Source organism: Vicugna pacos, chromosome 4 (genome assembly GCF_048564905.1).
Source record: "Vicugna pacos chromosome 4, VicPac4, whole genome shotgun sequence".
Taxonomy (NCBI): domain Eukaryota; kingdom Metazoa; phylum Chordata; class Mammalia; order Artiodactyla; family Camelidae; genus Vicugna; species Vicugna pacos.
The window spans coordinates 73,755,535-73,776,801 of NC_132990.1; the positions used below are offsets into that span (position 1 = coordinate 73,755,535).

The window sequence follows — 21,267 nt, forward strand, 5'->3', positions numbered from 1 at the left end:
TGCAAGTTTTCCAGTCTACTCCACTCTGCCTGAATTTACGAAAGTCTTTCTTAGGAGTAGAACATCGATCATGCGGCTTCAGTACAGGACCGGTACTCCCTCCTGAGCTGCACAGGCGCCGTAGGAGGCAGGGAGGGCTGGGAAGGACGCACTTGCTTGCTCTAAAGGGCTCCTCTGCCCTCGTGTTTCTGCGAGGCGCCCACAGCAGGACCCGTTGCTCTCCCTGTACATCACCCACTCCCCGCAAAGGAGGGATGGTGCAGATGTGACATCTCCTCTTCCCCTTTCCCACCTGTGAGGCCTGCGACCCAACCAGAGCCCAGGCAGCATGCACACGAAGGATGGTTTATTTGTCACCGGCCAGAGAGCAAGCAGACAGGCAGAGTAAAAAGATCAGTTAAAAAGTGAGTGTGTGAAGAGGTGCAGGCTGCAGCCACCGTACTTGGCTTGAGCTGTAGGGGCGGGAAGGGAAGGGTAGCACCGGGGAGATGCCGCTCCGTAGCCTGGCCCTGCCTCTCTGGCCAGGCTGCCCTCCGCTCCAGCTCATCCAGAGGGGCCAGCACCCAGTCCCCGGGCCTGCCACAGACCTGCCTGCCTTTTCCCCTTCGCTGCTTTTGGCAACTAAAAGGCAGGTGCTCTCTTGCCAAGGGTGCACCCCAGGGCTTCCTCAGGCCGTCTGCACTGACCCCCACAGGCCAAGGCGCTGAGTGCAGCTGCTGCAGCCAGCCCCTCCCTCCTTAGGAGAAGCCGGGAGGGCTGGGGCGCTCAGGGACGCAGGCAGGGTTGGGGGCTCCAGAACCAGGTCAAAAGCAGGGCTGGGGGAGGGGCCAGGATCATTCAGCCTCTGGGGCCCCTCACAGCAGGACGGGATGGGGTTCGTCTCCCCACCCTGAGCAGCTGGGTCACCAACAGACAAGACTAGTGGCAGGGCTGCACCCGTCCTCTCCTGCCCAGGCCGGAACGGGCAGGGTCTGGGAGGGGGCCTGCTTAGCTGAGCAGTTCCAAGTAGGTGACGGGGACCTTGCCCTTCTTGTTGCCTCTCTCGCCAATGAGCCAGTCAGGGTCCATGCCAGGCAGGCTGTAGACGGTGATGAGCTGAAGAGGAGGGCAGAAGGAGGGTCACGCCTTGGGCGGGCAGAACTGGCCCGTGGGCTAAGGGGACAGACGTTTCATCCTCCCTGTCTGCTGGGGCACCTGCCCCTCCAGAGGCGGGCGCTCACCTCCACAGCTGCTCCACACTAACATTACAGAGGCCGCTTCCTCAGAGCTGGAGCTGCTGCCGCCCACCCCGCTGGTCCCAGCTCTACCCACAGGGCCCGTCAGAGACTTCAAGCCGGCGCTGTAGGGTCTGCAGGCCCAGCGTTCCCAGTTCCGGTTCCCTGGTGCTCCTCAGCCAGCCCTTTCCCGCCATCCTGGTGGCACCCAGGCCCACCTCATCAGCCAGCAGGGCCAGCTCGCTGCTGTCAGCTGCTTCGTAGTCGTAGAGCACGCGGGCCTTCCGGGTCCCACTGGCAGGAGGGGCCACCTCCTCCAGGCGGAGGGCGGCCTCCCCTGGAGGGGCCAGGCCGGCCACGGAGGGCCCCACAGGCATAGTGGCTGCAGTGGTGGTGGGCGACGTGCTGCTGAGGGGCGGGGAGGCGGGTTCTGTGGTGCCCACGAAGGTGCCTGGAAATCTGCAGAGGAGAATGGGGGGGTGCATCTCAGTAGCCGGGAGCCACATCCCCAGGAGAGGCCCCCGTGGTGGTCAACTGGGCCCACAGCTGTGGAAGCAAGGAGGCCCCGCTACTTACATGGCTCCCTGGGAGCTGGCAGCATGAAAGAAAGAGGGAAGCAAGAGGAAAAGTGAGATGCTCCCGCCGTCCCTGCCTCCCTCCCGACCCCACACATTCCCAACAAACTGCCTAGAGGTCCCCAAGGCCAGCCACCTCACTGTCATCCTGACCAGATGCCAGGCCTAGAGAGGGGTGTGATGCCCCACCACTGATGGCAGCCCTCCACCCCGCCCTGTGTGTCACAGGGCTTTCTGAGCTCAGGGAAGTTGGGGTCAGGGGCCAGGGGACCCCAGTGGGCACCTGCCCAGCTGCTTCTGCAGGTCCAGCATGTGGCGGTAGCACTGGGCATAGTAAGTTGTCTGAGACTCAACGAACTCATGGAGGCAGCGAAGGTGATTCACCTGCAGATAGAGGCCCACAGCTGATGGGAGGCAAGGGGTAAAACGTCCTGTTCCCCACCCTGTCCTCTGCCAGTCCCTGACCCAGCATTCCAGCATCTTCTGCCCAAGCCTCTTGCTCCCTGGCGTTGGAGGGAGGTACCCACCCTTTGGGACTCGCTCTTACGGACCACGGGCTCAAGCGCTGTCCTTTTCCACGTGCCTCTGAGATCCAGGCCCCTCGCCGCTTCAGTATGGACTAGTTTAGTGGGGATGTGCTGGGTAGCAAAGGGACAGGGGAGGACAGAAGGAGGAAGTGGGGGTGGGACTCACGTGAGTGCTACTAATCCCCTCCAGTAGGAGACGGGTCACCTCTGCCTGCCGGTCAAACTCTGTCTGGGCCACTCGGAGCTCCTGCTCGGCCTGGGAGGGGCAGAGTATGAGTGAGAGCAAGACTTGCCCCAGTTTCCCTCCCATCGGCCTTCTCCTGCGCCCCCAGGCCCGCCCGGGAGTGGCCTCCCCTCCCCTTGGCTGGCAGATGTCACTTCCCCCTGGGGGTGCAGACCCTGGTGCTCTGCTTGGCCTTTCATACTCATTCACTTGCCCATCTGACGTGACCACCCATCAGGGGAAAATCCAACCAACAGTCACCTCCGGAGGGCCCACTGTGTGCCACAGGGCAGAGGGGAAGTGACAACACCTACAGGGCAGGGCAGACCTGCTCTGACAGCAGCCAGTGGCGTGCTGGACTCCTGTCCCCCACCCCTTCCACGCCTCTTCCCCAAGCCCTGACTCACCTTGTCCACCTCATCATTCCAGAGCTGCGGAGACCACAACAGGACGGGTCAGCGGGGGAGGGAGGGCGCACCGGTCAGCGGTGGGGGGGGTAGCTGAACCCCAGAGCCCGTGCCCTGCCCCAGCTCCCTGAGACCCAACCGCTTCCTGCCCACACCCTTCCCAGCTCCCTCCCCACAACCCAACCAGGAGCTGAGGCTGAGGCGAGGCCTGGTGTGAGGGGGCACTGGCGTCAGAGTCCATCCAGTCCAACATGCCGCATGCAGGGAGGGGGGACAGCCGGCTGGGAAGTCCTGCTTGGGCTTCTCCTACAGAGTAAGCCCCCAGGCTCTGACTGGTTCTCAAGGGAGACCGAGCGAGCGTCCCCCGCCCCACCCTGACACTTGGCTAAGGCTGGTGGGCTGGGAGGCAGGACCCTGTGACCCTGGGCCAGTCACTGAACCTTTCTGTCCTTCGGTAGAGAAAGGCAGCCTCGTGCCCGAGTCACACTGGGGTTCAATGGCAAAAGAAAAAAACAGGGCGGTCTCCACCCTCCAGGATATGTCTCCTTCCACTCGGCCCAGGAAGGGGGGCAGGAAGTGTCATCCAGAGTCTAAAGAAGAAAGACCCCCCTCCCCACCCCACGGCTTAGGAGACCCGTTTCTCCTGCCCGCTGTGGGAAAGCTACCCTGAGATGTGACCTGAAATGCGGGAAGCAAAACAAGGCCAGCCCTGTGGACAGAGATGTCCCACCTCAGTGCCGTTTAGAAAATCGCAACACGGGAAGCAACCTCCACGTGTACACACGTCAGAGCCCCAGCCACAGGGCCCTGCAGACTAGACTGCGGTTCACGCCCCCAAGGGACGAAGGACTCCATGAGTACACGCGGTGACATGCTGATGACAGATGGAGAGCCAGAGGGTCTGTGCGGGAGGATGTCACCCATAGGGGGGAGGGAGGGACAGAGAGGCAGAAAAAGGCACAGCAGTGGTTGTGAAAGGCATGATGGGAGAGGTGTGATTTGCCTATTTCCCAAACTGAACAGTAAATACCACACATCTCAACAGAGCTGTAGGGGAAAAAAGATACCAAGACATTCAAAGTCTTCCTGATCCAGCCCCGCCCATCCCGCGGCCCCCCGCCCTGCCCTCAAGGGCTCAGCCTGTGTCCAGCTCAGGACATATCCTGTTCTTAAACCTCTGGGCCTTGGCCCAAGCTGCTCCTTCCACCCTCAACGCCCGCCCACCCTCCCTGCTCATTCTCGAGGCCTCCTAGCGCTCCCTGGACACCTAGCAGATGTGCTATGGAGGCAGCTGGATGGCCAGCGCTGTCCAACCCCGTCGAGGGGTCTGTGAACTCGTGGAAGGCCAGGCTCAGCCTCCTCCCGCACCAGTGGATGGTGAGTGGGGGTGGGGCAGTGTCTGCTTTAGCAGGGGTCCGGGCGGGCAGACTCTCAGGTCCCCTGGAGATGGGGCAGCTGCCATCCTAAGTCCCCCATGCTGTTGAGGGCAGTGGGCCAGGCTCACCTTCAGTGCTGTGCAGGGAGGAGCAAGGCCAAGGCCAGCGGCGTGGAGAGGGGGCATGTGGCACGGGTGGGCGGGCAGCCCCGGGTAAGGGGGCGGAGTGGGGGGAGCTGCTCCCTCCCCTGGCCTCTCAGGACTTGCAGGACCTGGTGTGACCCGGAGCGCAGCGCCCCTGCCTTACCCTCTGGCTCCAGTTTGCTGTGCACCAGGCCCTGGGTGTGGGAGGGTGGGGGGAGGCCGGGTGGGGTGGGGGCGCTTACCGCGGAGGCGCTGGCCGAGAGAATGTAATTACGCGGTCTAGTCTCCTGAAAGTCAGGCACCGTCTGGCAGGGAAGAGTTCATGGGAGGAGGGGAGTCACACTGGGCCGGGCCAGGGACAGGAGGCCGCCCTAGAGTCTCCCACAGGGAGATGCCAGGAGCCCCTGGCCCAGGGACAGGAGGCTACAGACAAACACAATACGGACCCCCTTCTCCCCAGGCCAACCACCTGGAGAGGAGGCGGGCTTAGGGACTCAGAGAGTCGAGACAAAGACCAAGTGGGTGGACACGCTGGGGAGCCCAGGAGAACAGATGCGACGAGGAGACAGCCTGCGGCTGCTGTCATACCCCTGACCTCTGGCAAGCCACAGACCGGGTCTGGCCCCGGGGCCCAGCAGTCATGGCCCCTCCTCCCTGGACCCCTGTCTCACTCAGATTCCCCAGTTAGACCCACAATCCTCCAAACAAAGCCACCCCCCTGGCTTTCTCCATCCAGAATCTCCGCACATCTCTTTCCTGCAGCAGGGACTGGGCCCCTCCCCCACAATGAGGATGGACAGATGGATGCATGGATGGACAGAGTGACAGGCTTTCAACATTTGCAAAAAGCTGACTCACAGGCTCCAATGCCTGGTGTCCCCTCCAACCAGAGGCTACACATGGTAGAGGCTCCGGTGGGGCGACCAGCTGCTTGCAAAACGCCCAAGGACGTCCCAGGGCCGGCCCGGCACCATGGGCCCAAGGCCACGATGGGCAAACCAGAAGCAGCACAGCACATGGCACAGGTATACTCACATCTCCCTCACACTGAGCCAAGTTACCCAAAGCAGAACAGAAAGGAACAAAAACAAAGAGTTAGTGAGTCCACAGCGCAGGCGGGAGCAGGCCCCCCAGCCACAGCAGGAGGGGATGCGCACACCCCGCCCTCTGGAAGGAGTCCTGACGTGTGTGTGTGTGTGTGTGTGTGCCCGCGGGCGTGCGTGCGTGCGTGTTGTTTAGTTTGTGTGTGTGTGCGCGCGGGCGTGCGTGCGTGCGTGTTGTTTAGAGAGGTAGGAAGGAGGGAGTGAGCCGCTGGGCCTGAGTCCTCGGGGATGCTATACCTGGGCTGCCAGGGCCCAGCTCAGGAGAGGGCGTCCTGCCTAAGCCAAAGGCTGGAGGTTGTCTGGGCCAAACAACTGGAGAAGAGGTTGTGCCACTCTGGTGACTAAGGAAAGGCCCCCCTGGCCTGGCTGATGGAGGAAGAGCTTGTCCTGGCCAAGTTACTCCAGAGAGGTTGTCCATCCCTGAGTGACAGGGAGACTGTCCTGTCCAGGTGACTCAGATAGCCATAGGTTATCCTACTCAACCCCAACAAGACTCCAGTGGCCGAGCCCCTGCCTCCAACCTGGACCCCACACAAATGGACAAGCTGAGATCTTGTCCACGGCTCTCGCCAGAGGCAGGGCAGACCCAGGCTCCACGACCCCAGGTGGCCACACTATGAGAGGGGAACTCAAGGAGGGTTTGGGGCTGGAAGTCTCAGGGGCAGCTGGGCTGGGCCTCGCCTTCCTTGGTTGGGTCCCAGGCAGGCACAGGTGGCAGTTTCTCTGGTGTGCCCTGGGCCTGACCTGGGGGTTCCCTCTCCAAGTTATGAGGTGGCTTTTAGGCCCCTGTACCCCAAGCAGCCTGGTCACCCTGAGGCCCAGCTCTCCCAACCCTGGCCTAGTCCTGGTCAAACTGTTCCATGCTATGTCCCATCAGCCTGGCCAGGCTGAACAGGTCTTGGTGAGCTGAGAGTGAAGGGGGACCCAAGACAGCCCAGGCCCTATCCAATGTTGGGTTCCCTGGGTGGGGTTCCCCAGACATGCCCCTGGGTAGGCACGTGGTCTGGCTCTGGGGCTCTCCACATCACCACAGGGGAGCCTGAGCATAGGGCGCCCTAGGACCAGTGCTGGAGCAGCAGGTGGGGAGTTAGTAGGGGAGCCATGCCCGGGCAGAGCCGGGAACAGAGCCGAGCACCCAGGGAGGGCAGGGCAGGGGCATGCAAGAAGCCAACTGGCTGTCTGTCTGGGGAGGCTGTGGGCTGCCCTGAGCCCAGGTCGGGGCACTGCAGGTCCACCCACCCCATCAACGTCTGACCTGGGACCCAGTGCTCTGGGCCACCAGGGTTCCATCAGGGGTGCAGGCAGAGAGGCTGACTGGAAGTGGTCAGCCCAGAGCAGTGCCCCCCAGCCAGGCCTCTCCAGGCAGGGATGGGGAGAGAGGTCATGCCAAACACCAAGTCCCTTCACCCCTTCCTCGGCTCCAACTGGGGCCAGGGGGGTGGGAAGTCACCAGGACACCTACCGTGGCTTTGGCTTCTGCAGCCTTGGCCTTCTTCAGCCGGGCTTTGCAGGCATCCAAGTCTAGACGCCGGTTTTGAAGGAGTCGCCTCTCCTTCTGTGGGGCAGGAACAGGGAACAGTGAGACCTGGGCAGCCCTGGGAGACCCCTGGCCATGGCAGGACCGGCCCATCGGGCCATCTGGTCAAGACAGAGAAACTGAGGCCCAGACAGGGGAGGTCACCCACTCCAGGCCACTGAGTCCACAAGAGCCATGTCTGGGGAGGCCCCAGGAGCACTGAGTTCCAACACAGGAGGACAGCCTGGGCTCAGCATCTCTGAGGAGAGGGCTGCCATGGTTACAAGGAAGCGAGTAGCCCTGGTCCCCGGTCCCCTCACCGAAATCGTCTTCCAGTCCCCTTCCAGGAAGTTGCGCAGGGGCGTGAGGAAGTTGATGGAAGCCATGTGGATAAAATCTCTCTCTGCGGCTCCCAGGCGCTTTTCTGCTTCTGCCACCTTAATCAGTGTCTTCCCTAAGAAAACAGTGTGGAAGGGTGAGGAAAAGGGTCAGGCTCAGGCCTCTCTGACCCCCAGGAAGTAGGAGGGAGCCCAGAAAGAGATGCTCTGAGAGGCAAGAGCAGAATAGCCAGCCTGGAAAAACATGGAAACTCAACAGAGCCATCGACTGGGGACTGACAGCGGGACATCCAAAAAATGGAACACTACATAGCCATTAGAAAGATGAGGGGTGGGACTTTCAGAATGACAAAGGAAAGAGCTCCACAAATCCTCTCCCTAAAAGCCATTAAAAACAAAAAAGGCAGTAATAAAACTGGACACAGTTGTCAAAAACAACCATTTCCAGACTCTGAAAATTGACCAAAGGCAAATAAAAAACTGAGAAGCATTTGTTCAAGGACTACTGGACCTGGATAAGAACAATAGAGTCTGTGGCTTTTTAGTCTGGGGTGCTCCCATCTCCTCAAGCCCCACAGTGCTGTGACCCCACCTGAGTGGGGCAAGCCCTGAGGTCGCTGGAGGGGGCTGACTTGATTTGGGCTAAACCCAGAAAAATCCACAGGACACATGACAAACAATAATGATCTCAACAGCAGATAGTCAGGAAAGGCCAACATCATGGCAAAGATGAAGTTGGAATACTGGTGAGAACAAGTAACAGACCTGCTAAAAATATAACAGGAGATCTGGGAAATGAGACTGTCATGGTGGGCCTTGATAAACTCCAGACATCTGTGGTGCTCTGGAAGGCTATGTGTGTGTGTGTAGCACCCTCAGGAGAGACTGGAGAGAATCCCAGCTGTTAACTCACCCCTAGCTAGTGGGAGGCTTTGCACAGGCACAAAGTAAAAGCTGGGCAGACAAGCAAACTGCCTGGACTTTGAGTGTGTTTCCCAGTCCACTCACAAATTCATCAGTAAAGCCTTAATGGTGCAAGATGTTTAAGCACAACCACTAACATAGGCTGATCTGGAAGCAACCCCAAGAAAGTTAGGCTTAAAAATAAAAAGAATAATTTAAAAAGAAAAATAAGCAGAGACATCAGTAGCTGCATACCGCAGATAACATCAACTCTAAACAATTAGCTCAGGCAAGTCATAAAACAAACAAACAGCAATAATAAGTTAACCAAAATTATGAGACATGAAAACAAACAGGAAAGTGAAGTCAACACACAGGAGGAAAAGAGCAGTCAGTGGACACTGCCCCCAAGGAGGCCCAGATATTAGACATAGAAGACAAAGACTTATAAGCAGTCATTACAGATATGTGAAAAAAAAAAACATCCTAATGGGGGAGAGGGACAAATTAGGGGTATGGGATTAACAGATACAAAATACCATATATAAAATAGATAAGCAATAAGGATATACTATATAGTATAGGAAATTATACATTATCTTGCAATAACCTATAGTGGAATATAATCTACAAAAATATTGAATCACGATGCTGTACACCTGAAACTAACACATATTGTATATCAACTACACTTCAATTAAAAAAACATACCTGAGGGGCTGGTACAGCTCAAGTGGTAGAGCGAATACTTAGCAAGCACAAGGTCCTGGGTTCAATCCCCACTACCTCCTCTAAAAATTAATAAATAAATAGACCCAATTACCTCCCTCCCCTCACCAAAAAAAAAAAAAAAAAAGCCACACAACTAATAGAAACCATGTTTAAAGGCTTAAAGGAAAGTATGATGACAGCGACTTGTCAAATAATGTCAATAAAGAGATTAAAATTATAAAAAAGAAATGAAAATTCTATAGTTGAAAAGTACAATAACTGATGTGAAAAAAATCACTAGAAGGGCTCAAGAGCACATTTGAGCTGGCAGAAGGGAAAAGCAGCAACTTTGCAGTTGGTCAACAAAGATTATCTAATCTAAAGAACAGAAGGAAAAATGAGTGAATAAAAATCAACAGAGCCTCAGAGACCTGCGGCACACCATCAAACAAACCAACATGAGTAATGGGAGTCCCAGGAGAAGAGAGAAAAGGGCAGAAAAAATATTTGAAGAAATAATAGCCAAAAATATCCTGAATTTGATTTTAAAAACATTAATCTACATATCCATGGAACTAAACAAATTCAAAATAGGATAAACAAAAAGGGATCCACAGCCAGGACATCTAAGTCAAACTGTTGAAAGACAAAGACAAAAAGGGCTGGAAAGTATGAAAGGAAGTACAGAGAAGCCACAATAAGATTAACAAATGACTTCTTATCGGAAACAATGGAGGCCAGACAGTGAGAGGATATATTCAAAATGATGAAAGGAAAAAATTCTCATCTGGGAATTCTATACACAGCAAAACTGTCCTCCAGAAGTGAACACAAAATACATTCCCAGATAAACAAGGGCTGAAAGAATACACTGCTGGCAGACCTGCCATAGAAGAAATACGTCAGGTTCAAGCAAAATAACACCAGATGGTAACTTGAATCCACATGAAGAAATACCAGCACCCATAAAAGTAATTATATAGGCAAATATAAAATATAATATAAAACTTTTTCTCTTTTCTTAACCAATTTAAAAGATAATTACAAAAAACAACAATTATAAAACTGTATTGTTGAGGTAGCCTGTATAACAATCATGGCCCAAAGGAAGAGGAAGGAAATGGGAGTTTTACTGGAACAAAGTTTCTATATTTTATCAGAATTCAGTTAGTATTGCTGTGAAATAGATTACATTATGTTAAAATGCATATTGTAATTCATATTATAAAACCACTAAGAAAAAATTTTAAAGTAAAAAAAGCAACAAAGAAATTAGAATGTTACACTAGAAAATATCTATTTAATACAAAAGAAGGCAGTAAAAGAGAGGCAGAAATGAGACATACGGATCACATAACAAAATGGCAATCCAACCACATTAATAATTACATTAAATGTAAATGGATTAAACATTTCAATAAAAAGGCAAAGATCGTCAGATTGGATCTTTTAAAAAGATTCAAATATACGTTGTTTATAAGAGAGATACGTTAGATTTAAAGACAAATATGTTGAAAATAAAAGGGCAGAAGAAGATACACTATGCAAACAGTAATCATAAAAGGAGTGGCTGTACCACTATCAGATAAGTGGACTTTAAGACAAAAAAAGGGTTACTAGAGACAAAGAGCAGTATTTTACAATGATAGAGTCAATTCATGAGAAAGATATGTAATGATAAACATACAGGCCTAACAGCAGAGTGCCAAAATGACACAAACTCTGACAGACTGAAGACAAACAAACAATTCAACAGAAATAACAGGAGACTTCAATACTCTTAATAATGGATAGGAAAACAAGACAAAATCAGCAAGGATATAGAAAAATTGAACAACACTATCAACCAATTTGGCCTAAATGACAACATTACCTTATAGTATAATGTACAATCTTCTCAAGTGAACACAAAATATCCTCCAGCAGAGACCACATACTAGGCCATAAACAAGTCTTCCAGTACATTTAAAAGGATTAAAATCATACAGAGTATGTTCTCTGATCACAGTGAAATTAAATGAGAAATCAACAGAAAGAAACTTGGAAAATCCACTAATAGCTGAAAACTGACCACCACTCTGCTGATGGAAAATGTAAAATCACACAGCCACTTCACAAAACAGTTTGGCAATTTCTTAAAACGTTAAACAGAAATGTATCATGTGACTCAGCAATTCCACTCCTAGGTATATAACCAGGAGAAGTGAAGACCAACGTCCTCACAAAGGTTTATATGCAAATGTTCACAGGGAAACAACCAAAAAGTCTCTCAAATGGTGAATGGGTAAAGAAAATGTGGTCTAGCCACACAGTGGAACACTCTTCAACAATAAAAAGGAATGAAACCCTAAGACACACTATAACCTGGGTGAACCTCAAAGGCAAAGAAGCCAGATGCAAAAACCAATATATCATATGATCCCATTTATATGAAATACTCAGGAAAATCAAGTTTATAGAGAAGACAAAAGCACATTAGTTGGCTGAAGGTGGGAGTGGGAACTGACTTTAAACAGACACAAGGGACTTTCCCGCAAGTGATGGAAATGTTCTTTAAATTGGATTGGGGGATGTTTGTACAATCCTGTAAATTTACTAAAAAATCACTGAATTAGACATTTAAAACAGATGTACTTTATAGGGAGCCCAGAAATAAACCCACACACCTACAGTCAATTAATCTGCAACTAACAAGGCAAGAATATACAACAGAGAAGACAGTCTCTTCAGCAAGAGGTGCTGGGAAAGCTGGACAGCCAAATGTGAGTCAATGAAGTCAGAACACGCCCTCACACCATACACAAAAATAAATTCAAAGTGGTTTAGACTTTAATACAACACATGACACCATAAAACTCCTAGAAGAGAACATAGGCAAGACATTCTCTGACATAAATCGTTGCAATGTTTTCTTAAGTCAGTCTCCCAAGGCAATAGAAATAAAAGTAAAAATAAACAAATGGGACCTAATCAAACTTACGAGCTTTTGCACAGCAGAAGAAACCAGAAACAAAACAAAAAGACAACCTATAGACTGGGAGAAAATATTTCCAAATGATGTGATCAAGGGATTCATTTCCAAAATACACAAACAGCTCATACAACTCAAAAACAAAAAAACCAAACAACTCAATGAAAAAATGGCAGAAGACCTAAATAGATATTTCTCCAAAGAAGACTAATGGCCATTAGGCCAATAGGCACATGAAAAAATGCTCAGTATGGGTAATTATCAGAGAAATGCAAATCAAAACTACAATGAGGTATCACCTCACACCTGTCAGAATGGCCATCGTTAAAAAGTCCACTGACAATAAATGCTAGAAAGGGTGGTGAGAAAAGGAAACCCTCCTACACTGCTGGTGGGGATGTAAAACAGTGCAGCCACTATAGAAAATGCTACGGAGGTTCCTTAAAGAACTAAAAATAGACTTACCATATGATTCAGCAATCCCACTGCTGGGTATGTATCTGGAGAAAACTCTACTCAAAAAGATACATGCACCCCAGTGTTCACAGCAGCATCATTTACAATAGGTAAGACATGGAAGCAGCCTAAATGCCCATTGACAGATGAATGGATAAAAATCTGGTGTGTGTGTGTATACACACACACACATACACAATAGAATACTACTCAGCCATAAAGAACAACAAAATAGTGCCATTTGCAGCAACATGGATGGACCTAGAGAATACCATACTGAGTCAGGCAGACAGAGAGAGACAAATATATCATATCACCTATATGTGGAATCTAAAAACTGATACAAATGAACTTATTTACAAAACAGAAGCAGATTCACAAACATAGAAAACAAACTTACAGATACCAAAAGGAGAAAGGCAAGGGGAGGGATATATTAGGAATTTGGGATTAGCAGATACAAACTATTATATATAAAATAAACAACAAGGTCCTGCTGTATAGCACAGGGAACTACAGTCACTATCTTGTAATAACTTATAATGAAAAAGAATCTGAGAAAGGATATGTGTATCACTGAATCACTTTGCTGTACACCAGAACCTAACACAACATTGTAAATCAACTGTACTTCAATAAAAAGGTACATTTTATAGCATATAAACTGCACCTCAATAAAAATAAGGAAAAAAACAAAGATTGAGGTGGCTTTATAAATGTTACTGTGAACACATATCTATAATGCAATGCCAAGTTTAAAAACCAGGTTGTTGAATGATCCCATTAAAAAAATTGCACACAAACCAAAACTGGCCGAGGAAGGCTTCCATTTTTGTCTCCATTGATTGAGGTTTTTACAAGTAGAATGAATCTAGGTATCATATAAGTAATTAAAAAAACAGAGAAAGGAAGAAGCAGGGATGGGGAAGATCAGCACCAGGGACCCTGGCCCCCGACCCCAGCTGCGGGGACCGGCTCACCGTAGGGCGTGGTGGGCCCCAGCTCACTGGCCGCCTCTGCCATGTACTGAGCCAGCAGCTCCCCGTTGGTGACCCTCGAGGGCACCTTCCTGTCCAGCTTCTCATACAGGAACTCCTCCACTCGGGCACCTGTGGGGAAACGGCAGCCAGAGCCACAGGGCTCTTCAGTATGAGCTCAAGGATGAAAGCCATGGTGACAGAAACAGACCCAGACCGGGGCCTGCCCACAAGAGCACCCAGCCTGGTCACTTCCAGAATATTCTCTCGCTGATGCCCACTTCAGCCCTGTGAGACTGGCACTCGATGGTGTGGAACCCCTCACTCTAGAGAGGAGGAAGCCACTTCTCAGAGACATGAAGTGCCTGCCTGAGGTCACACAGTGGCGGGTGACGGGCCTGAAGGCAAGGCCCACGGGCTCCCCCACCCACCCCACCTGCTCCCTCATTATAATACAGATTTACAGAGGGTAACCCAGGAATGAACAATAGCTGGTCAGCCGGGCCCCAGAAAGCTCTCTGCACACACTCACCTACTCCCAGGCCACCTCTCTTCCCACAGAGTCTCCTGCAGGTGCTGCTGTTTGCTTTGTGCTCCTGTGACTCTGGGCGAGGCCTCCTGCGCCTCTGGGCCTTGCTGCTTAATCTCCAGTGACCTGGCTCCCATTTTTCCTGCCTCTTTTCCCAACTGTGTTTTAGTGTCCAGGCACTTCTGTGACTCCTCTGATCAAAACTCAGCGTTTCCATGGCCCCAGAGAGCACATCTGGGAGCCCAGCACCGAGCCTGCTGTTTTATTTAACTGGGAGCCCCCACAGCAGCCTCAAGCCCCGAGGGTCTAAGCCAAACCCCACCTGCTGCCAGCCGCACCTGCAGGCCCTCGGCAGCCTGGCCCACGCCAGCAGCCTCCCGCCCCTCTCTGCTCAGGACCAGCCCCTTGAGCACTCACTTGGGTTGGGCTGCAGCAGCACCTCTGTCTGCCTCAGGATTTTCTCCGTCCAGTTTTTGGTGCTGTCTGCCCGGGCCAGAAGGTTCTCAAAGTTGGCATCGAGCTCGGTCTTCTCAGCCTGGCCGAATTTCTCCTCTGTGAACTGTGAGGGGAGTGCCCAGGGGTGGAGGGCTCAGAAGAGGGGAAGGGAGGACCACCCCTGCCCTACTCATCAACCCCTCCCCTACTGGCTGGAACTCAGGCCCCAAGGTCAAGAAACTGGCTCTGTGACCTTGATCAAGTTACAACCCTGCCCTGGGCCTTGGTTTGCTCCTCTGTGAAACGAGGTGGTTGGACCAGAGTTTGGGGCAGGATTCCTTTTGGAAAGCCAATGAATGCTACAGATTCCCTCTCCCCCAAAATGCACATTTGTACAAAATCAGGCATACAGCTTAGGGTGTAGGGAACCTCTGGGAGCCCATCACTAAGGGTCCTCCCAAGCCTGACTCTGAAGGAGAGTACTTGGTAACAAGTGCTCAGGGAACAAAAGGGGCACAAAGCAAGGTCTGGGGTCATCAGGAGGCTCCACAGGGAGCTGGGAGCCACGGGGAAGGGGGTACTAGGGGAGTGAATGGGAGGAACCCATGTTCCAGAATCAGAGGGACCTGATTCAAGCCTCAGCTCTAATAAGCTGTGTGACCTTGGGCAAGTGGTTTTGCCTCTCTGAGCATCAGTTTCCTTAGCTGGAAAATGGGGATAAAAGTAATAGCATCTCCTTCATAGGCTGTGAGAATGAAATAAGAAAGATGAGGGTAAGACATGAAGAACAGGATCCGGCAGGGAGTCAGTGTTCAGTGCAAGTGCTGATGCTGTTAAGAGCTGATGGGCAGAGATCCGGCTGGGAAGGAAGGGGAGTGTGTTGGGGAGAGGATGGCCACATGGCTGGCCTCTGGTTGCCGGGTGTGGTGGATGATGAACACTGATAGCTCACCCAAGCCAACTGCTGGGCACCCCCAGGACCCAGAAAGCTCGGCAGCCCCGCCCCAAGGCCAGGAAGGGACCAAGATGTCCCAGGGTTCCCCCTTCAGAGCTGGCAGAAGCCAAGTGAGCCACCTAGGAACGACCAAAAACCGGTCCAGTCCCCTCTGATCTTCACGGCCTTCTCCAGCCTGGGGAAGGTCACAGCCAAACAGCAAAAAGGTGAAGACCTCTGGGAGTAAGATCAGCCCTGACAATGACAGACACTGCTGATCACAACTGCGGCCCGACCCTGCGCTGGGTGCTTTACGCCAACTCCCTCAACAGTCCTCCGAGGCCAGTCAGGTCAAGTTTCCCATTTCACAGGAGATGCCACTGAGGCTGAGCAAGGGGCAGACTGTGCTGGAGTCAGGGTCATCATGGGCTGGAGGTCTGGAGGCCCTTCCCAAATGACCTGGCACTGATGAATCATCTGGAGGCTGAGGACAGCTCTGGCTGCAGGGAGCGGGAGGCACCACCGATAGCCAGGCTGCCATCTCAGCCAGCCATCAATTATGCAACAGGGCTTGGGTTTCTCTCTGCAAGGCCGGGCAGTTGGGGGTAGTTGGGAGTGGGGGGGCAGGGTTATAGCCGCTCTCGGTCTCCTCTCAGTCTCTGGACTCCACCTCCCCCTCACACTCCCCAAACTGGGGCCTCCCAGAGCCAGGCCCTGAACAGGCCTCACCTCACCCAGCCCCTTCAGAGGGTGGCGTTAGCCCCATTTTCCAGATGAGAAACCAAGGCTCAAAGAGACAAAGTCAGCTCTCTGGTCCTCAGTTCCCCTGAGGATGGGGATAACAGGACCTCAGATCTCACAGGTCTCACAGAACATCTGGGAGGTGCTTCGTTCCATGGTCAGCACATGGCCTGATAAATGTGAGGTGGTGTGATCATCCTCATCATGAATAAAAGGTCTCCCTCATGTCCCTCCTCAGCTCTCAGGAGCTCCTCGGGACCTCCTCACCCAGACGGTACCAGCCAATCTGATTAAGGTGATCATGTCAACCACCCTAAGTGTGCACCTCAGCATCTCCTCTTCTCAGCAAGGTTAAGGGCAGCACTCCCCGTGGTGCCACCTGGCCACCTGTCCCTTACACCACACCCCCACCCACATTCAAAGTCCTACCAGGCTTTCCCCACCTCTTGGGCATCCCTCCCACGTCTACTGCTGCCAGCCTGGCTCGGATGGTAACAATGCCATAGCCTCTCTGGCTTTTACTGTTACTTCTACCACTACTATTACTATTACTGCAGTTACTACTAACAGCATTAGTACTAGTGTTTCCACCACCCACTCCCACCCCGACTGGCATCTGACCCGAATAAACCTCAGGTGTTCCTGCCTGGGCGCCCTTAAATGGGCTGTTCACATCATCTGGACCAACTCTGCAAACCCCTCCCGAGTTTCAAGGCACACAGTTCAGGGACTGAGAAGCCATCCTAGAATCACCCATGCAAAGGAGATCCTGCCTCCAGATTCTTATCCCAGGGCCATGGTCCAGTTCCTGACCAGATAGGGGTGAGGGCTGAGTGCTTACCAAGCGTGTCCTGGGACCTGGCAAGGTGGTACCTACACAGAGGAGCTGCCCACGCATTAATAATACACTACTCCTATCCCTCCTGGCTGACTCATACCCTGAGGCAGAATGGCCTCAGGAAGGTCCCCTGAGTGTGCTTTCCTGCCCAGGTCACATTTCAAGCCCCTCTCTTCTGGCCACACTGCTCCACCTCTGCCAAGAGGACGGGCCCAGCGCTTCAGAGGCTGATGCCTGCAGAGTCCGAAGGCAGCTCGTGCAAGATGGCAGCAGCAGGGGGTGGGCGTGCAGAGCCAGAGAAAGCCTCTATTTATAAAGCTCCCAGCTCCCTCCTCCACCCTGGAGGCTGGGGCCTGGGCGTTGGATCCCACTCTAGAATGGGGACCCAGTGGGCCTGCCCCCACCAGGCAAAGTGAGGCCACAGGGTCCAAGCCTTCCCACACCCCAGGTTCTGCAGGCACGGCCAGGTCAGGTGCTAGGGCCCCACAGTAGCAGGAAACTGGAAGATCAGGTTCTTCCTAGATGTAAGAGATAAAATGGTTGCCATATCAACACTGGGGAGGATTCCCCACCTTCCAGATGGTGTGGGGCTGCCCAAGGGGCTCTGGGTTCCTAGCACTCTCACTATGGCTGGGGTCACCAGCAGGGCTTGGAACAGGGAGCAGCAAACCTTCTCCGGAGCATGAATCCTCAATGGGACACTGTGCTTTCTAGTAAACATGGGCTTCCAAGGGACTGTCTGGAGCTGGGCTCCTACAGAGAACCAACCACAAGGGCAAGGACAAACAATAGGACCCGTTCCCAGAGCACCATGACAGGCCAAGCCTCAAGTGTGCAGCCATCCTTGGAGGCAGACTGGTGTGGCAACCGATTGACAGAAGGGGACACGGAGACTCCGACAGAAGTGACTTGCCCAAGGTCACATGGTGCAAGGGTGTAATACTAACGACATTACACCAAGAGTGACTTGCCGTTAGCGACCATGTTCACGCAAAGTGCCTGGGACACTCACATTCATGCTGGAAGGCAGGGATTACTAATTCCATTTTTCAGACTGAAAAACTAAGGCCCAGAGAAGTGAAGTCCCCTTCCACAAAGTCACAAGAAGAGGCATCCACGGCCACAGCTGGCTCCAGTCTTCATCATTACATTAAGCTGCCTCAGTTTCTCTCCATGCTCCCAAATGGATAGGACTTATTCCAATGCCCGCATCACTGCCTGGACAGCTTCCCAAGGAGGGCACCTGGCCAGACCTCAGCCTTCTCCCCATCCCCCAGGCCTCCCATGGAGCAGAAAGGAAATAACCCCAGCCCTCCTGGCTTCCGGGCTGACTATCCAAGCGTGTAAAAGGGACTTGAGAGAATCAGTACCACCAGCCCATTGCACAGGTGCGGAGACTGAGGCTCAGAGAAGGGGTCGGGGAGGGTGCACGAGTACTTGGGCCTGGAACTCAGGCCTCCAAACGCCTGCTGGGAGTCAGAGTCACTGCTGAGCAAGGGCAGGGAGGCAGGAGCCGCCTGGTGCCGTCTCCCCTCCTCAGCGGAGCCCCCACTGGGGGCCGGGGCGGGCGCCAGAGCAGCAGGATAACCCCAACGGCCGGTCGCAATGGTGGAGGCTGACACCTCCCTGACCAGGCAGCAGGGCAGAGTCCAGGCTCAGTGTCCGGCCCTGGGCCGCCCTGAGGGTGCGGCCAGTGTGGCCGGCCGCCCCGGGCTCTTTCCCTCTTCTGGGCAGCGCAGAAGGAGGGGCGGTGTTGGGGCTAGGGTGCCCAAGCAGCGGGGAAGGGGACGGCGGCCGCCAGAGCCTTCTGCTGTGGCGCCGAGCTCTGTTACGGGGGTTCCCGCCTGCCGCGCGGGGCCCAGGGCGCACGGCCTCACCTGCACCGCCCGAGTGAAGAAGATGCCGGCGTCCGACGCTAGCTTCTTCATGTTGAAGTCCATGGCGCGCCGCACGGCCGGCCGCGCCCGGCCCGAGCGCCGCCCGGCAGCCCCCGGCCTGCCGCCGCCGGTCCGCACCGCGCCCACCTGCTGCCGGTGCGCCGGCCTTTAGCGAGCCCGCCCGCCTCAGCCTCTGCGGCCGCCGCCGCCGCCGCGCCTGCCCGAGCGCGTAGGGCGGGGCGCCGGCCGCGGGGGAGGAGCCGCCGAGTGGGCGGGGCGGGATGGAGGAGGCACGGCTCGCAGCTGCACGCTGCTGACCCCTGTACCCGCCGCCCGCCTAGCCTCTCTGGCTTCCTAGTCCCTTGGTCCCTGACCTATCTGTGCCTCTTCTCCCTTTCTCCGTGCGCACCCTTGTCGCCTGCTGGGCCCTGTGTCTCCCTGTTTCTCGGCTTCTTTTGCCCTGAGTCTCTCTGTGCCGCCCACTACCACCACCACCTAGACCTCTCTAGCCCCCGCCTCTTCTGCTCTGACCTTGGTGACACTAAGGACAACTGAGCCAGGGGACAGGCCGGCTGGGGGCTCAGCTTCCACCGCTGGGAAGTGGCTGTTTGGCCCCTAGAAATCCGCTGGTTCCCCAAAGTTGAGGGAGGGTATGTCGAAGGGTTGAAGGAGGGAAGGACTAGAGGAGAGGCTTCCGTTCTGCCCAGGTAGAGGAATAGGCTACCCTCCACGCAGGGACACGAAATGACCTCACAACCCCAGACAGGCAAAAGGAAGGCCTGCACATACACTCTGACTCCATGGGGCTTGGAAGGGGCTTATTACCTTTCTCCACCCGTCCGTGCTCTCTACCTCTAGACTTCATCTCCTAACCCAGTCTGTTCCTGAACTGGTACACTTTCCTCTCTGGCTCTGTCCCCTGGGTTCCTGGCTTTGTTTATCTTCCTGCACTTACACCAGTTCCCCATCATCTACCCCAGCTTGTCTGTGCAGGGTGAGCTTCAAGTCACCCCCCGGGGTTACTAAAAATCCAAACCTGGTGCCACTCTCAGCCCTGTTTCTCTCAATGCAGGTGGAACCCAGGCAGGTGGAGTTTTGAAAAGTTTCCAGGTTCAGAGCCACTGATCTGCATTATTGTCTACATGGAGCCATCATCAACTTTCATGTCACTCACACACCTGTGGTTCATCATCTCTATGTGTTTCTTTGTACGTCTCAAAGTGTTCACTATGTATTTCTATTCACCTGTATTGATCATTGGCTTACTTACCAGTGTCTGTCTATAGCTGAGTATGTAATTCATTTAGCCAGCATCCAGCCCTATAATCTTTCAGCAGCCATATATCAATATAATTACATGCTCATTCATTTGATAACCACATTGAGCACTGTTAAAGAAAAAAATATTCACGATACTTGTTAAAGATGGTAAGGAAGACTTTATCCAAGAGAGTCTCTAGTGCAGTGGAGGGTTTGCAATAGGGAAGAGAGATTGGGCTCAGCTCCAAATACAATAAAGACAAGGGGGAGGATATAGTTCAGTGGTAGAGCACAAGGTCCTGGGTTCAATCCCCAGTACCTCCATTAAATAAATACATACATACATACCTAATTACCTCCCCACCTAAAAAAAAATGAAGGAAAAAAACCCCCAAATACAGTAAGGACAAGTGGAGATCTATAGCCAGTGAGCAGAGTGGGGGTCAGTGAGTGGAAAACAACTAAGAGGGAACATAGAGGCTAGTGAGATTCTTGCTGAAGGCAGGCCAGGATGATAAGATATTCAGAATGGAGGATGAAGAATTTGATCGATGGGATTTTGCTAAACTAACCCCGCAGGATCCTTGCTAAAACAAGACTCTACATTATGGAAGCTCAAGGTTGAATGGAGTCGAGCAGAGGGCTCAGAGGAGCCTGACTCAGGTTTGGTTAAGCACCAACTGTGTGCCAGGCACTGTTCTAGGTGCCAGGGATACAGTAGTGGACAAAATAAGGTCCCTACCTTCTTGGACAAACAAATCCTGGGAAGAAGAACAACAAGGAAAAGAGCAGAGAGAGCAAGATGTATGTCCCAGTTACTCCTGGTCTTGTAGCTGTCCAGGTCTGTATGTTTCATCTATTTATTTATCTTTCTACTTGACTATTGCAGTTTTTCTGATAGCAATGGCCAAAATGTCCTAAACCCACGCCAGGCCCAGCACTGAGCATTTTTAAGTGAATAATTACCTAAGATCCTCATAACAGCTCAGAAGCCATCATCATCCTTATTTTGAGGGTGAAGAAGCTGAGGTTTAGAGAAGTTAAGTGATTTGCCCAAGGTCAAAGGGGAGGAAGCTATGGGTTTGGCCCCAGACCTAGCCAGTCCAGTGGTGGAACCCGTTCTCTTTTGCTCTGGCTCCCACTTCATCAGCTGCCATTCTCCTTTCTCTCTGCCATATTAAGTTAAGGATGCCAGGTTCTCTTTTGCCTCTCG

At 53.0% G+C, this 21,267-nt stretch overlaps 1 protein-coding gene across 5 annotated transcripts; it reads right to left on the reverse strand.

The window, feature by feature from the left end:
• Positions 1 to 329: 329 nt before the first annotated feature.
• On the reverse strand, positions 330 to 19,035 carry SH3GLB2 (SH3 domain containing GRB2 like, endophilin B2). Of its 5 annotated transcripts, XM_072960245.1 has the most exons (13): positions 18,795 to 19,035; positions 14,387 to 14,528; positions 13,444 to 13,572; positions 7,405 to 7,538; positions 7,031 to 7,123; positions 4,708 to 4,770; positions 3,387 to 3,536; positions 2,947 to 2,970; positions 2,483 to 2,572; positions 2,073 to 2,173; positions 1,791 to 1,805; positions 1,433 to 1,673; positions 330 to 1,095 (listed from the first exon to the last, which is right to left on the reverse strand). In XM_072960245.1, the coding sequence occupies exons 1-13, from the start codon at positions 18,855 to 18,857 to the stop codon at positions 988 to 990; spliced, it is 1,353 nt and encodes a 450-aa protein (XP_072816346.1). In that variant the 5' UTR covers positions 18,858 to 19,035; the 3' UTR covers positions 330 to 987. The 5 variants fall into 5 exon arrangements, with proteins under 5 accessions (XP_072816346.1, XP_072816348.1, XP_072816347.1 ...); XM_072960247.1 differs by lacking the exon at positions 3,387 to 3,536 and having other exon boundaries at positions 18,795 to 19,033; XM_072960246.1 differs by lacking the exon at positions 1,791 to 1,805 and having other exon boundaries at positions 18,795 to 19,033.
• Between the last annotated feature and the right edge of the window lie 2,232 nt (positions 19,036 to 21,267).

Coding starts and splice junctions, on each gene's coding strand:
- SH3GLB2 (XM_072960245.1), bottom strand. CDS start 18,857: ATGGACTTCAACATGAAGAAGCTAGCGTCGGACGCCGGCATCTTCTTC. Junction 3,537..4,707: donor TCTCGGCCAGCGCCTCCGCG/GTAAGCGCCCCC, acceptor TTTCTTCTTTAG/ACTCTGGATGACACTTCCTG. Junction 2,174..2,482: donor AGGGGATTAGTAGCACTCAC/GTGAGTCCCACC, acceptor CTCTATCTGCAG/GTGAATCACCTTCGCTGCCT.